This window comes from Somniosus microcephalus, chromosome 3 (genome assembly GCF_052327205.1).
Source record: "Somniosus microcephalus isolate GS21.2 chromosome 3, FLI_Smic_1.0, whole genome shotgun sequence".
NCBI lineage: Eukaryota > Metazoa > Chordata > Chondrichthyes > Squaliformes > Somniosidae > Somniosus > Somniosus microcephalus.
In genome coordinates this window covers 290,260,079-290,274,613 of record NC_140989.1, presented here as the reverse complement: position 1 = coordinate 290,274,613, position 14,535 = coordinate 290,260,079, and the positions used below count along the sequence as shown (strand labels likewise).

Below are 14,535 nucleotides of genomic sequence, written 5' to 3'. Positions count from 1 at the left end.
TCAAGATTGTGTGTATTTCATGGGAAAGATTTAAGGAAATTCAGCTAAACAGCAGTATCTACGATGTGACTAATGTTAGTTTATATTGGATGGTATTTCCTTTCAATCCACAGCAGCATGTTTCAATTAACTTCAGTAATCTCAGAAATATATCTCTGTTAATGTCATTCAGAGTGCACTGAGACTATGGAACACACCTGATGATGTATCTGGAACAATCAGTAAACATGTACAATTCTACATGCAGTATAGAAAATAAGGGTGTAATCTAGTGATTTGTAACCTAAGGGTAAGGCTTCGATTATTAATTTTTATAAATGGTTTCAGGTAGCTCTTGCAGTTGACGGCATCATTCTGTTAAGTCACAACATTGAAAGCCATTATCAAGCTATCCTTCAATTTGACCCCTTCTTGAAGACATTGATTCATGCTGGTATTCCTGTCAAGAGTGCCAAGTTACTCTTGTGTATCTTGTGCAAGTGGCTATTCATCCAAGTCTAGATGGTGAATTCTGTTTTTTGCCAGCGTCCAGGGATGCACTGTTTACTGTGGGGTCATGTGATAGCAACATGGAGTAGGAATTGGCAGCTGATGACATCAAAAACACATTAATGTATCAAGCATAATCTATCTTTGTGCTGTGAAAAAGATCTTGTTTCACTACAGTTCATTGAAAAATCTTAGGATTTATACCTGCAATTTGTTTAAATTGATTAATAACTACATTGTACACGAGAGCCAAATACATTTTACGTTGATGCAATTCAGAAGGTTTGAGTCAGAATATGTTCACTTAAAAATGCACAGCGGTGGTTTGCAGAAGAAAAATAAACTTTCCAGTTGGGAAAAGAACCAATTGAAATTATTCAGCTGGTTATTCTATATTTTATTTTCCAGTTCGCCTCTTCTCCTACACAATTAAAGGCATTAACCCATGCTGAGGTCCAGTTGGAAGATCGCCAGCAGCATTGATAACTTGCACAAGTGGCCATTCCTGATTCATGAACTTAAACAGTGGCTTCTGGCAGGCTTTTTCACCATCGAGGCAGCCACACACTGTGCACCTTCCTGTAGGATCACTTCAGAGCAGTAACATGAGTGCAAGCAGCCCTCTGATTCTTTGCCAGCGTGGTCATTTGGTGCTCCACCCCACTGGTTGAACTACATGTTGATATTTGTTATTCAAGCTTACACGCAAAAATGAGCTCTCTGATCTTTAACAGCCAGCCGCAGTGTAGGCTTTCTAGCAGGAGCCACTTACTAATGCTCAAAAGCTCTTTCACCATACAGGGGCCCCAAATTTTGTGCTCCTCTACCCCCCACCAAGTCCAGGGGCACTGATGATTGCTGCTCATGGCCTCATGCTTCCAGCATTTACCCCAGTCCAACATCCATCTTGTAGCCTCAAATCGAGTGCATAGTGTGCAAACAACTTAGACCATCACCAGTTTTGCCTTGAGCTCTTCAAGCAATATTGTTTCCTCTCCTATAAAATATTATTCTAGCTTCTCCCGTCTTCCCCCTCCCATCCACATCAGACCCAGCTCTGTTCGTGGCCACTTTACTACTCCCTGGTCCAATACTTGCGTCATCCACTGCTTCCTTTCCTCTGGCATTGTTTTGCGCTTTCAAAACTGCTATCATTACCTTTGTCCTTTTCTAAAAAGCCCACCCTCACCTCATCTGGCTTCTCCAAAAACTTCCATTTCCACCTGGTCTTCCAAAGTCCTTGAATGCATTGTTGCCAGCCAACTCCATGCCACTCCCTTCAAAGTAGCTTAAATTCCACCCCCAGGCCTGGACAAAGTCACCAATGATATTCTATGTTATCCCTTCCCTACCTCAATGCGATGGATCATTTGATCCTAATGCAGTGACTCTCCTTTGGCCCATCTGAGACTGCCTTTTCATGGTCCCATTCCTACCTAACCCACTAGTCGGCACATCTGCAAAGGTTTCTGGTACGCCCCAAATGTTCCATCTTTGATCTATCTCTCATCTACATATTGCTGTTCAGCAAATTATCTGTAAACATAGGGTCAGCTAACAATACCCAGTTTCACCTCTACATCACCACCCTGTATTCCACAGCTGTTACTGTGCATTGAGTTGTATGAGCCAGAACCATTTCCAGCTCAATCGGCATAACTGAAGCCATCCTATTTGCCCTCTGCTTAAAAACTTTGCACCGTAGCCTTGATTTTTTTTATCCCTCTTCCATCTCCTAGCTCGGGTTAAAACAAAGGGTGTGCAACCTCTGTCCCAAGCATCAAACCCCACATCCAGTCCAACTACAAGATGGGTCTATTTCCACCTCATAATTTTTCCACCTCTGTCCCCACCTCATCCCACAGCTTCTGAAGTGCTCATCTGTACCTTAATTACTTCAATGCTCTTGCTGGACTTTCTGGTTCCACCCTACACAAAATCTGAATTCACCAGAACTGGGCTGCCTGCATCCTCTATGATCTGCTCACCTATACCCCTTGGCCTTGTGTTCCCAGCACATTGCCCTGATTTACAGATCCCACCATGGCATTCCTCCACCCTATTTCTGTAATCACCTGCCACCATACTGCACTGTCCATTCTTCCAATTCATGCCTCCTGTGTCGTTTTCCCTGGCACTAGTAAAGCCTTCAGCCATCAAGCCTCTGCCCTCTGAAATTTTTATCATAAGCCGCTACAACTTTCGCCACCTTCAGAATTCTCTTCAAACTACTGTAATGTTTGAATTAAATTATTGGTACTGGATGGTCCACTGGTTTAACAGCACTATTATTTCACTTCTCGGACTTGGCTTTGAAATAAGCCCAGATGGATGGCATGAAATTATTCCCTCTGTTGGCTAGAAGGTGTCAGCCTTGGCTCTGGTGGTAGTGTCATCAGAGTCAGAATGTTGTGGGTTCAAGTTCCACTCAATTCAATTTTATTTGTCATAATATGCAGCAGACTGTGTACTGCACAATGAAATGTTGATAGAGACTTGAGCGCATAAGTGCAGTACTGAGGGAGTGCTGCACTGCTAGAGATGTCTGTCAGATGAGCCATTAAACCAAGATCTTGCAAAAGGATATTTAATTCAAGTCCTATTTGTCAAAGTAGTAGATAAGGTGTAAAAAGTGCCTCAAAATAATGCAGGTCAATAGCTTTAAGGTAGAGCGTTTCATTGCATAGAAGAAATCATGATTTATTTTAAAATGAGGGCGATATTGGTTACTGAATCCTAAATGTTATAAAAGATGTCTGTACATTTATACATGTGTCTCAATCGCCTTTTTTATTGCTGTGTTTTTTCTCCTTTTTTAGACAATTTTCTTGAAGCCTGGGCATGGTTCCATGGCCCTTCAGTATCTCCCCTAAATTGCCATTCTTCATTTGTGAGCCAAGACACTGAGTGTTGGTAGGCTATTTGATCATGGGAGCATCAAAGCTGAGCTCAAAACTGCCCTCGACCAACATCCACATGCAAATTTACCAGCAGGTATCACTGCCCAGTAATTGGAAACCCGTGTTGATTTTCTCCTACTGCTACCCTGTCTGGGAATCAAATATAGCACCTTCCCAGTCTGTATAGCTCTGTACCACACCAGTGTATTTAATAACTACTTGTATTTATATAGTTGTAACTTAAAACCTGTTACATCTCTAACTTTTTCCAGTTCTGATGGTCATCGACCTGAAACGTTAACTGTTTCTCTCCACAGATGCTGCCTGACCTGCTGAGTGTTTCCAGCATTTTCTGTTTATTATTTCAGATTTCCAGCATCTGCAGTATTTTGACTTTGTGTTCATGTTGAAAGGATGTCGGGATATTGAGAGGGAAGAACAAGTAGATGGAATTAGGCAATGGGGACTGAAAGGGTATGTGCCTTTTTGAAAAGTCTTTTGAAAGCCGGAAGGGAGGAGATTTAGTGAGGAGTTGTGTGAACATCGGCCGTCAAGGGGAGTACAGGGAATGGGGAACAATGAACAATGTGTCAGAAGAGTGAAGTATGTGAGGAGGTAGGATAGGGGTGAGTTCATGACATTTTAAAGGTAAGGGCAAGGATTTTGGAGTTTGATGCAGGGAGCCTATGGAACTCGTCGGGAATGGAAGTGTGGGGTTTTGAACGTGTAAGGAAAGGCTTATAGCATTTTGCATGAGTTCCAATTTATGGAGGGTGGAAGCAGGGAAGATGGGATAAGAGCATTAGCGGTCACACCTTGAGATGATGGTCATGGATGACAATTTCAGCAACAGTGGCAGAGGTGGAGCTAGAAGACGGCAGTCTTGATGACTGAGCAAATTAAACTTGAAATAGACCATGCCAAGGTTCAGCATTGCTGGTTGGGGAAGTTGATGAACTAAGTAGAGAGGCATGGAAGGAGAAAAGGGTGTTTCTTGTTTTGTCTGCATTCAGTTGAAGGAAATGTTCATGCATCAAAAACTTGGGCATCAGGAGTTAACTGCTCTGTTAAACTGCTGGTTGGAGGAGCCTGGGAGCACTAATTTTGTGTGAAGCTCCTTTGACATCATGAATTGTGTTTAAGATGTCATTAAGTTCCAGTGCTGCCACTAATGGGGGAGCGATGTCCATAAAATCTACTTCATGGCACTGGAGCAGAACTTCATGATGTCACAGAAAAATATATTTACAATAAAACATCTGGTCCCAGACTGCCTCCAGCCAGCAGTTCTACAGTTTTGGGGGGGGGGGGGGGGGGAGGGGTGGAATGCTCAAGGTGACTGAGACACACAGCTATCTCACCTTGTATATAACAATATTATTGAAACATTCTGTTTTACATGCACATGTGCACTCAGTGGCCCGAATGCTTACCCCTGCAGTACAGTACCTGCAACCTTCCTAGATGGATGCTCAAACAATCACATAGCACAATGTTGGAAAAGAGCAAGAAGTGCCCATTATCTGAGAGTGTCATACTTTCCCTGGCAGTTAATGGTCAGCAATTCATGCTCTCAAAATACAGTGTGTACTGCTTGATTAAGAAAATTAAGAAATGTGATTATCTTATTCCACAAGCAAACTACAATCAATTTTCACTACATCTAATGTTAGTTCTCCATAGGGGATTTCCATTCTGGATAAGGAAGGAAGAGGCATGAATGAAAAGGAATCTGCAAAAAAATCACTGTTGGTCTCTGTAGTGTTGTCAGTAACATGTAGGAAGTTGGAGGGGATGTAACCAACATTTTGGTTCATTATGGAGTTGTTTGAATCTGTGAGCTCCTGGTTAATTTCCACAGAGGGCAGCTTTTCAATGTATAAACAAGGGAGTTGGCACTTGTAGTCCAGAATGTTCTCTTGGCTGTTCCCTGGTGAAAGACCTTGGCTCAGTTCCTTGCTCTGTTGCAGCTGACTAGTTGTGGACTGAATTAGCAATACGGATTGCTGGCTACTCTGATTTTGGTCAACAATCTCCACACTGCTGCACAATTCCTGCTCGGATGACATTTCCTCTACTTGTAGAGTCTCGGGATCTTCATAAGCGGAAGTTGATTCCGTTTGGAAGTCGGTGTATGTCAAGTCCATCTTGCCCTGTAGTAAGAAAAGTGAGCAGATTCAGGAATCATGCATCTGTAAATCAAATTTCAAAAGTGCAAATAACCATGGATAAGTACATTTTATAATTTTTTTAATGGGTCTTTAGGTAAAATTTCCCTTTCCCCTCATGGAGTGTTTTTGTATTTTTAAGAATCTTTTTCTGCTGGCAGGGTAGAAGCTTGCCGTTAAGAAGGTGGGCCTCTCACAGGCAACTGCCAACATTGCCTGCAATTGGTTGCCACGAGGCAGCAGAGACCATGAAGGTCTGACTCTGATTTTCACTCCCTCCTATTTGGACATGCTGTAAGAGGTTATGATCAATCTCTTTGGCCTGTTTTGGAAATGTATGAAATATAAACCAATCGAAGACTTCTTAAAATCAAATGGTTGGCAACCCCAAGGTTGTATACCAACCCGATGAGGGGTAGTGACACTTGAGCACCTGATTAAAATGGGTTAGAAGAAAATTCACTGAGTTTAAAAAAAAAAATTAAAAAAAATCCAAGAGACAAAAAGATGGTCATATCTGAAAGAAAGTGGTTTGATTGTGTACCTGTTTTCTTTGCCAAAATTATCCTTGAGCATTGAAGAAATACTGTTACTGAAATTGGTAACATAATATTGGCGGTTATAGGGAAAGGCATAGATTAAATGCTCCACGGGACACAATGCTTTGTGTACTGCTCGGGGGAGGGGGTGGAAATGATGTCTTTGGAGGGCAGCTGGCCAGATTGGATTGTAGAGATCTGAGGAGGGATGAATATGCTGAAGTTTTGACTATCTTTACTGATTAGGGGCAAAAACGCAGAGGCCTAAATGGATGGATTAGTTATGACTGGATCAATCTTTGATTTTCTGTTGCAGAAAGAGTTAACCCTATTCTGTTTAAAAAGTAATGAGTTTCACCGTTTTCAGGTGTTGGGAAAGAATGAGTCAGTGTAGGAAATTGCATGACGAGTCTTGATTTCACTGCAGAAGAACAGCATGTAGGATTTTTTAGGTTGGGGGGAGGGAAGAAGAGAAAGTTCAGAGGAGCACTGACAATTGTAGAAATAAAGCTTGTGACAGAGTTGTTGCCCAGAGGTAAGCAAGGGCTAAATTTATCAGATAATATTTTGTAAAAGGTGGGTGGGGTAGGTCGGTTGTTTCTGTGCAGAGCAAATTTTAAGTGGTGTGCATATGTGAATTGCTGTGATATCTGTGCTGTGATATCTGGGTCCAATCAGCAGAAATTGCTTTTTCTTCTGTTTAACTATTTAGCACAGTGTATGCTCCCCAGAGTGGGTTTTCAAAATCCACAGACAAACTGCCATCAGAGTGGACATCGCTCCCTGTCTTATCGATTCCCCTTCCTAACTCAGGTCAGTAACTTTATCTGCAAGAAGCTTTGGCAGGATTGTTGTACAGTGTTTTAAAACCGGTCCTCATCACCCAGCCTGGCTCTGTTAATGGCACTCTTGCCCCTTGAGTCATAACATTGTGGGTACAAACCCTGCTATAGACTTTAGCACATAATCCAGGCTGACACTTCAGTTCAGTACTGAGGTAGTGCAATCTTTGGATCAGATGTTAAACCGAGACCCCTTCTGCTCTCTCGGGTGGACATAAAAGACTCCGTTGCACTGTTCAAAGAGCAGAGAAGCTCTCCTGGTGCCCTGGCCAATATTTATCCTTCAAGCAACATCCCTAAAATAAATAAAAACAGAAAATGCTGGAAATATTCAGCAGGTCAGGCAGCATCTGTAGCAAGAGAAACAGCTAACGTCTCAGGTCGATGACCCTTCGTCAGAACTGGATAAAGTTAGAGATGTAACAGATTTTTAAGCAAGGGCAGGGAAAAGGTGGAGGGGAGGAAAGAACAAAGGGAAGGTCTGTGATGGGATGGAAGACAGGAGTGATTAAGTGACGAGGGATGATGCTGCAAGGCAAAAGGAGATGGTAATGGGACAAGTTAAGAAACACAAGATGAGTCTAGATGAAGTGTAAATGGGAATGGCAGAATCATCAACAGCTGTCATGTGGGAAAAAAAAATAGGGGCGGAGGTTATGGTCTGAAATTGTTGAACTTGAACCAGAAGGCTGTAAAGTGCCGAATCGAAAGATGAGGTGCTGTTCCTCGAGCTTACACTGTTCTTCCAAAGCTCAACGTAAAAGACTGAGGACAGAGAGGTCAAAGTGGGAGTGGAGCAGAGAGTTAAAGTGACAGGCAACCGGAAGCTTGGGGTCACCCTTACGGACTGAACAGAGGTGTTCTGCAAAGTGGTCTCCCAATCTGCGTTTGGTCTCCCCAATGTAGAGGAGACCGCATCGTGAGCAGCAAATACATTATACTAAATTGCAAGAAGTACAAGTAAATCGCTGTTTTACCTGGAAGGAGTGTTTGGAGCCCTGGACAGTGGGAAGGGAGGAGGTAAAAGGGCATGTGTTCCTGTCACTTTAATTCTCTGCTCCACTCCCATTCTGACTTTTTATTCGTTCATGGGATGTGGGCATCGCTGGCAAGGCTAGCATTTATTGCCCATTCCTAATTGCCCTTAAGGTGGTGGTGAGGCTTGCTCAGCTATTTCAGAGGGCAGTTAAGAGTTAACCACATTGCTGTGGGTCTGGAGTCCCATATAGGCCAGACCAGGTAAGGACAGCAGATTTCTTTCCCTAAAAGACATTAGTGAACCAGATGGGTTTTTACGACAATCATGGTCACCATTACTGATGCTAGCTTTTTATTCCAGATTTATTTACTAACTGCATTTAAATTCCCCAGCTGCCGTGGTGGGATTTGAACTCACGTTTCCGGACCATTAGTCCAGGCCTCTGGATTACTAGTCCAGTAACATAGCCACTATGCTACCTCTCCGTCCTTGGCCTCTTGCACTGTTCCAACGAAGCTCAACGAAAGACTGCACCTCCCTCAGTACTGAAGTGGAGTGTCAACCTAGACTTTTGTACTCAAGTTTATGGAGTGGGACTTGAACCCACAACCTTCTGACTTGGGCGAGAGTGCTATCCACTGAGCCACAGCTGAGACCGTTCGAAATGGGACTAATTGATTAGCTCTTTCAAAGAGCCGGCACAGGCATGATGGGCTGAATGCCCTACTTCTGTGTTCATTTTATGATTGTACGTTAGAGCATGTGACCAAATGCTTGGTTGGAGAGGTAGATTTTAAGCAGTGTCTTGGGGAAACTGAGAGGTGAAGTGGTTTGGGGAGGGAATTCCAGAACGCAGGGCCTCGATGGATGATAGCACAGCTGCCAATGGTGGGGCAAAGGAAGTGGGGGTTGCACAAGAGGTTAGAGTTGGAGGAACACAGTTCACCTTTGCCATCCCCCCATCTGTTTTTAAAAGCTCTCCTGTGCTTTCTGCTCCCTTTTCCCCTTTTTCCTTCCTCCTGCTTGGTCACTGTTTCCCTTCCATCCTGGAAAATGCTCTGTGACATCTTTCTGAATGCGAGGACCACTTAAAACAGTTACAAATGGAGCATAGCTTATTTTTTTCCTGTTGCTGGGTTGGAGTGGATAACACTTGCATAGTGCTCCATCTAGTGGCTTGACCAAGAACTGCTAAAATCTGTTCAATTTATTTGATTCAAAGTCATTGTAAATTTGATTGACAGACAAAGAAAAGTAATAATGAAAAAGGATTCTCCAAATAACTTGTATTTACTGACACTATCCCAACCCATGTAGAATGTATTTTCGAACATAGAATGGAAAGTTTTTATAACAAACATGTTACCTTAATTACAGTGTATTCCTTTGCCCAAGTGCAGTTAGCTGGATCAGGAATGTTTCTAACATACAGTCGAGATGTGAGTTTCGATAAAATGGACCAAATCCTGCGGCAATATAAAATACAAGACAGATGAGTACCTTTTGTCAGTTCATAAAGCCTAGCTTGAGGAATGATCACATACACTGATTGTCCACGTTCTGTAATATTTCTTTCGTTTTGAGGGCTATTTAGGTGAATGGTGGGGCCAAATTATATTATATTTAAAACTGTATGTGGCAGCTGCCCAGAGGAGTCAGCATGGGTCCCGATCCCTATTGGTCCTAGGTCCTCATTATAATGTGCTTGGCCTTATAATGTGCTTGGTGTCGCCGTGAAACTAGCTCCCCAATAGGCAGCTCTGGAGTTGGGAAATCGGGTGGGGTGGCCGAATGTGAAGGGCCTGCGGCAGCACTTTAAAGAGGAGGAGTGTAAGTATTCAGAATGAAAATGAGCTGTACTCCTGGTTTGGAAAATGTTCACTTTAAATCAGGCTGAAGTGTCAGACCATCAATCAACTGATTGAATAGTTACAATTTGAATATTCAATTAAATGGAACCAAAATCTAGCCTTTAACCCTTTTCCCCCCTGCGCCACTCCCCCCACCCCACCCCTTGATAATGCACTCCTTGAGTGGTTGGGCACATTTGAACAGATCAGGAGCAGGGATTGGTTTAATTTATGCCGATGAGGTATCTAGGAATGGGAATTTGGATGGGCCCCAACTTATGGTGGGTGGGCAGGCAAAGGTCTGATGTTGCAGCAAATCATTTATAATATATTGTACAAATAACTCAAGTCACTTCTTTGTTCCAACTACTGCTCCCTCCCAGTCACCCCAATGGACACAATGTTAAAAGACTTGAGACTGATAGACGGGCGGTACATTTAGAGGTCCGCTCTACGTCTGTTCTGATCACCTTTCTTGGTGGCCAATCTCCCTGGTTTTAAGACTGGGCTTTGCTGCTCTGCTTGCGTCTGACTGTTAATTTGGGGGAATCTACGCTACGCTTCTCTGCTGCTGTTGCATTTTGCTTCAGCGTGGGCAGGATTTGGGTGGGCCTGGTGCTAATGGGGGAGGGATCGTGACCCTCCCAGGCCCACCAATGGCTACACCCATGCAAAAGGTAATGGATGAGAAATACTTGAATCTAAAGTGCATGAACCAGTCCGAACATCTTAATTTAAAAAATAAAGAGCTCGATCCATCTGTTGTTTTTTTTCCTTCTCTCGCATCAAGTGGAGATCCTCTTGAATGCCACTCACAACCTGCCACTGAAAATTGCGTAAATTATTCTCTACTAACCATAACACTCAGCAACGGCAAAATTGAAGAAGCAACTCCTGATTGCAATAGTGTTTAAAAGAAGTTTGGTAGGTGGGAAAGATTTAAAAATGAAGACTGGTGTAAGTTGTTATTTAATCTGCGGTCTGTCCTTTACTGGTGCCAGAAATTCAGAGCTATCAACATAACAAACAGTAGTGAGGTCTACCTTTAAACAGAGACTGTGAATTCATTTAATCACAGCAAGCATACCATAATTTCAGATTTATTACCTGTTTCTAGCCGACTGCCATAAACAAAATCCAGAAATTATGACAGCACCCAAGAACGTTACTGCAACGACGACCACTATGATGGACTTGCTGTCAAAGCTTGGAGTACCTGAAGGGCAAGAACATTTCAACAGTTTCAATCCACTGAGCAGAATAACAACTTCAACAGACTGACCAACCTTCTGCCTATAACTCTAAAATAGTGACCATCTCCCCCCTTACAATATTGAGAACTGTTTTTTCCTGTCCGTCCAATTTTCTATCCTTCTAAACCACTAAAGACGTTTGACTACTGCCAGGATATGACCACCCTCTGATACCTCATCTAAGTGGCTATCCTTCACATGTGGGTGTAGACTGTTTTAAAATGCTTTTATTGGTTGGTGTGGTCCTATGGGACCTTTTTGGTTTGTATGGTTCAGTATACACCCTGGGGGATTTTCATTTCGAGGGTTATTCAGGCAAGTGGTGGGCCGAATTGTATTACATTTTAAAACTGCATGTGGCGACTGCCCAGAGCAGTCAGTGTGGTCCCCGATCCATATTGGTCTTGGGTCCTCATTATAACGTGTTCAGTGCCGGCGTGACCCATGCTCCCCAATCGGCAGCTCATCTATCTGGAGCCAGGTAATCGGGTGGGGTGGACGAATGTGAAGGGCCTGTAGCAGCACTTTAAAGGGGAGGGGTTTAATTATCTGGAATTAAAACAGGCTGCACTTTAGAGCAGCAGGCATCTTGTGTGCAGAACCTACAGCAGCAAATACATAAAATTTACTTTTCCTTTAAGGTTCAAAAAGACTCACGTGTGACTGCCATAAAATCTCCCAAACCGCTGTCCAGCTTTCCCTGACTGAGGCTGATTTTTATGAGAAATGGCTGATTTCAGACTTGTACTGCCCATGGTTGGTGGGTGGGACCAGGAACTGCACATAAGTCAGGTGTGACATTGGGGGTCTTAACTTTGTCATCTGACCCTGATCTGCATGTATGCAAGCGCCTCCTGCCTGTTTTCGATGGAAGCTATGGATGGCTGGATGGAGATTTTTTTTATTCATTGATGGGATGTGGGCGTCGCTGGCTGGCTAGGCCTGCATTTAGTGCCCATCCCTAATTGCCCTTGAGAAGACGGTGGTGAGCCGCCACCTTGAACCGCTGCAGTCCATATGGTGTAGGTACACCCACAATGCTGTTAGGAAGGGAGTTCCAGGATTTTGGCCCAGCGACAGTGAAGGAACGGCGATACAGGTCCAAGTCAGGATGGTGTGTGGCTTGGAGGGGAACTTGTAGGTGGTGATGTTCCCATGCGTCTGCTGCCCTTGTCCTTCTAAGTGGTAGAGGTCGCGGGTTTGGAAGGTGCTGTTGAAGGAGCTTTGGCGAGTTGCTGCAGTGCATCTTGTAGATGGTACACACTGCAGCCACAGTGCGCCGGTGGTGGAGGGAGTGCCAATCAAGCGGGCTGCTTTATCCTGAATGGTGTCGAGCTTCTTGAGTGTTGTTGGAGCTGCACTCATCCAGGCAAGTGGAGAGTATTCCATCACACTCCTGACTTGTGCCTTGTAGATGGTGGAAAGGCTTTGGGGAGTCAGGAGGTGAGACACTCGCTGCAGAATTCCCAGCCTCTGGCCTGCCCAGAAAAAATCAGGACGGATGGTAATTCGGCATGATGACCTGCTGCTTGATTTTGGTCCCGTTACTGCCCCATTTCTAAACAAACTGGCCCATAGCAGCACAAAAATCACCCCAAGGAGATAGATTTATCCACTGCTTGTGTGCCATTTTAAACTCTCCTAATGCATTTCTTTCGTGGTTTAGTCAATGGCCATTGATATTACAATGTTATTATCTGGGGTAAAACAGTGGCAGGTTTGAACCAATATGCCTATTGTACACATTTGTTTAAATTCATTTAGAAACATTCAGAGTTCTGTTACACTTCCTTACTTTCTTGGTTGAAGTAAAATCTCTGTTGTTCTCCATTCTTCCCTTCTCCAGCTGTAGTTACCGCTGTCATCCACACAATGTATCCTGCTCCGGGTTTCAGATCTGGAATTGTGTAATTCCTGCTGGTCGGATCAATATGCCCTGTGCAACAGCAAAGAATGAATACAAATCATAGACCCCAAATCATTCTGTTCCAGTTTGTCCTTTTATTAGGATCTGTGTTACTTTCATTCATCTCCTCAATTTCTCCCCCTCCTACCCAGTTAGTGGTGACTCATGCTGCTCCACAGTGAGGCTGATCAGTGGAACTGGAATCCTGTCTCGTTTGTTTCTCTTCTCCTAGCTAGGGTCACTAATGTAAACTATAGCACCCCCACTGCCACCTTGGGTAACTTGGGCACAGACCAGGAATTTCACTACCACAACATGTAGTGGAAATACAACTGAGCCTTGGGGGCGGGCCTATTTTCATGTTTCTTGTACTATAATGTTAGTGAATCCATTGAGTGCATTCTGCTTTTCTATGTGTTTAAAGCTATTTTCTCTTCTTCATTGGGTCTCCGTGGGCTATGCAGTGTAATCAGCTGAGAGGGTAGGTGGGTGACCTGATCTCTGACCTTTGCCTACATCACATTCAAAATGTAAGAAGTCACACAACACTAGGTTATAGTCCAACAGTTTTATTTGAAATCACAAGCTTTCGGAGCGCTGCTCCTTTGTCAGGTGAAGTGAAGAGATGCATAAAGACACAGCTTATATAGTGCATGTGACGGTATACATCAGCGGTCCTAGTCGTGTGCAAATAGTTCCAGGCTGCCATTTCTCGGTACGGTAGTCCCGGGCCAAAACTTGTTGACCTATCTGGAAGGTTCTAGTTGGCCTTTCATTCATGCCTTGAAATTGCCGGTTCTCTACGTCCCTTCTGATGTTTGGCTTGATCAAATCCAGCCGGCATCTTAGTCTTCTATTGAAAAACATCATGGCGGGAGTTTGGTTTGTAACCACATGTGTGGCATTCCTGTATGCAAACAAGAAGTTATCTACCTTATGTTGTAGATTTATGTCTTCATTACCCATGGCCTTTATGGCCTTCTTGAAGGTCTGGACAAACCTTTCAGCTAATCCATTGGTAGCGGGATGGTATGGGGCGGACGTGTAGTGCTTAACCCCATTGTTTTTTAAGAACTTCCTGAATTCTTCGGACACAAATTGCGGTCCATTATCAGAACAGATCTGTTCAGGCAGCCCATTCCTGGCAAATATGGTCCTTAATACTGTGATGGTTTTTTCCGTGGTGGTGGAGGACATCTTTATTACCTCCGGCCACTTGGAGTGTGCATCAACCGCGATTAAGAACATTGAGTCCATAAATGGACCAGCAAAGTCGATGTGTACCCTTTGCCATGGAGATGAGGGCCACTCCCATGGATGTAGAGGGGCTTGTGGTGGGGCGTTTTGGACCTTCTGGCATCCGAGACAGCTCTTGGTCATTTCTTCGATGTCTCCATCAATACCTGGCCACCACACAAACGCTCTGGCTAGGTTCTTCATTTTCACTCCACCCAGATGCCCCTCGTGAAGCTCCTTTAGCACTTTATCCTGGAGTTTGGGTGGAATCACCACTCTGGATCCACACCTCAAGGTTCCTCGGCACACTGACAGCTGTTCTCTTCTTTGCGAGAATGCTGGCAACAGTGGTTCGCCATGTGCTGGCCATCCC

The 14,535-nt window shown here is 43.9% G+C and overlaps 1 protein-coding gene across 1 annotated transcript in view; it reads right to left on the bottom strand.

Moving 5' to 3' along the window:
- Positions 1–3,060: 3,060 nt before the first annotated feature.
- Positions 3,061–14,535, bottom strand: part of LOC147122050 (interleukin-12 receptor subunit beta-2-like) — a 52,828-nt gene continuing 41,353 nt past the window's right edge. The window contains exons 12-15 of the mRNA XM_085982744.1: positions 12,816–12,956; positions 10,875–10,983; positions 9,284–9,383; positions 3,061–5,542 (exon numbers count right to left, since the gene is read on the bottom strand). Coding sequence (XP_085838870.1) covers positions 5,015–5,542; positions 9,284–9,383; positions 10,875–10,983; positions 12,816–12,956 — 878 coding nt within the window. The 3' untranslated portion in view covers positions 3,061–5,014. The remainder of the gene's footprint in view (positions 5,543–9,283; positions 9,384–10,874; positions 10,984–12,815; positions 12,957–14,535) is intronic.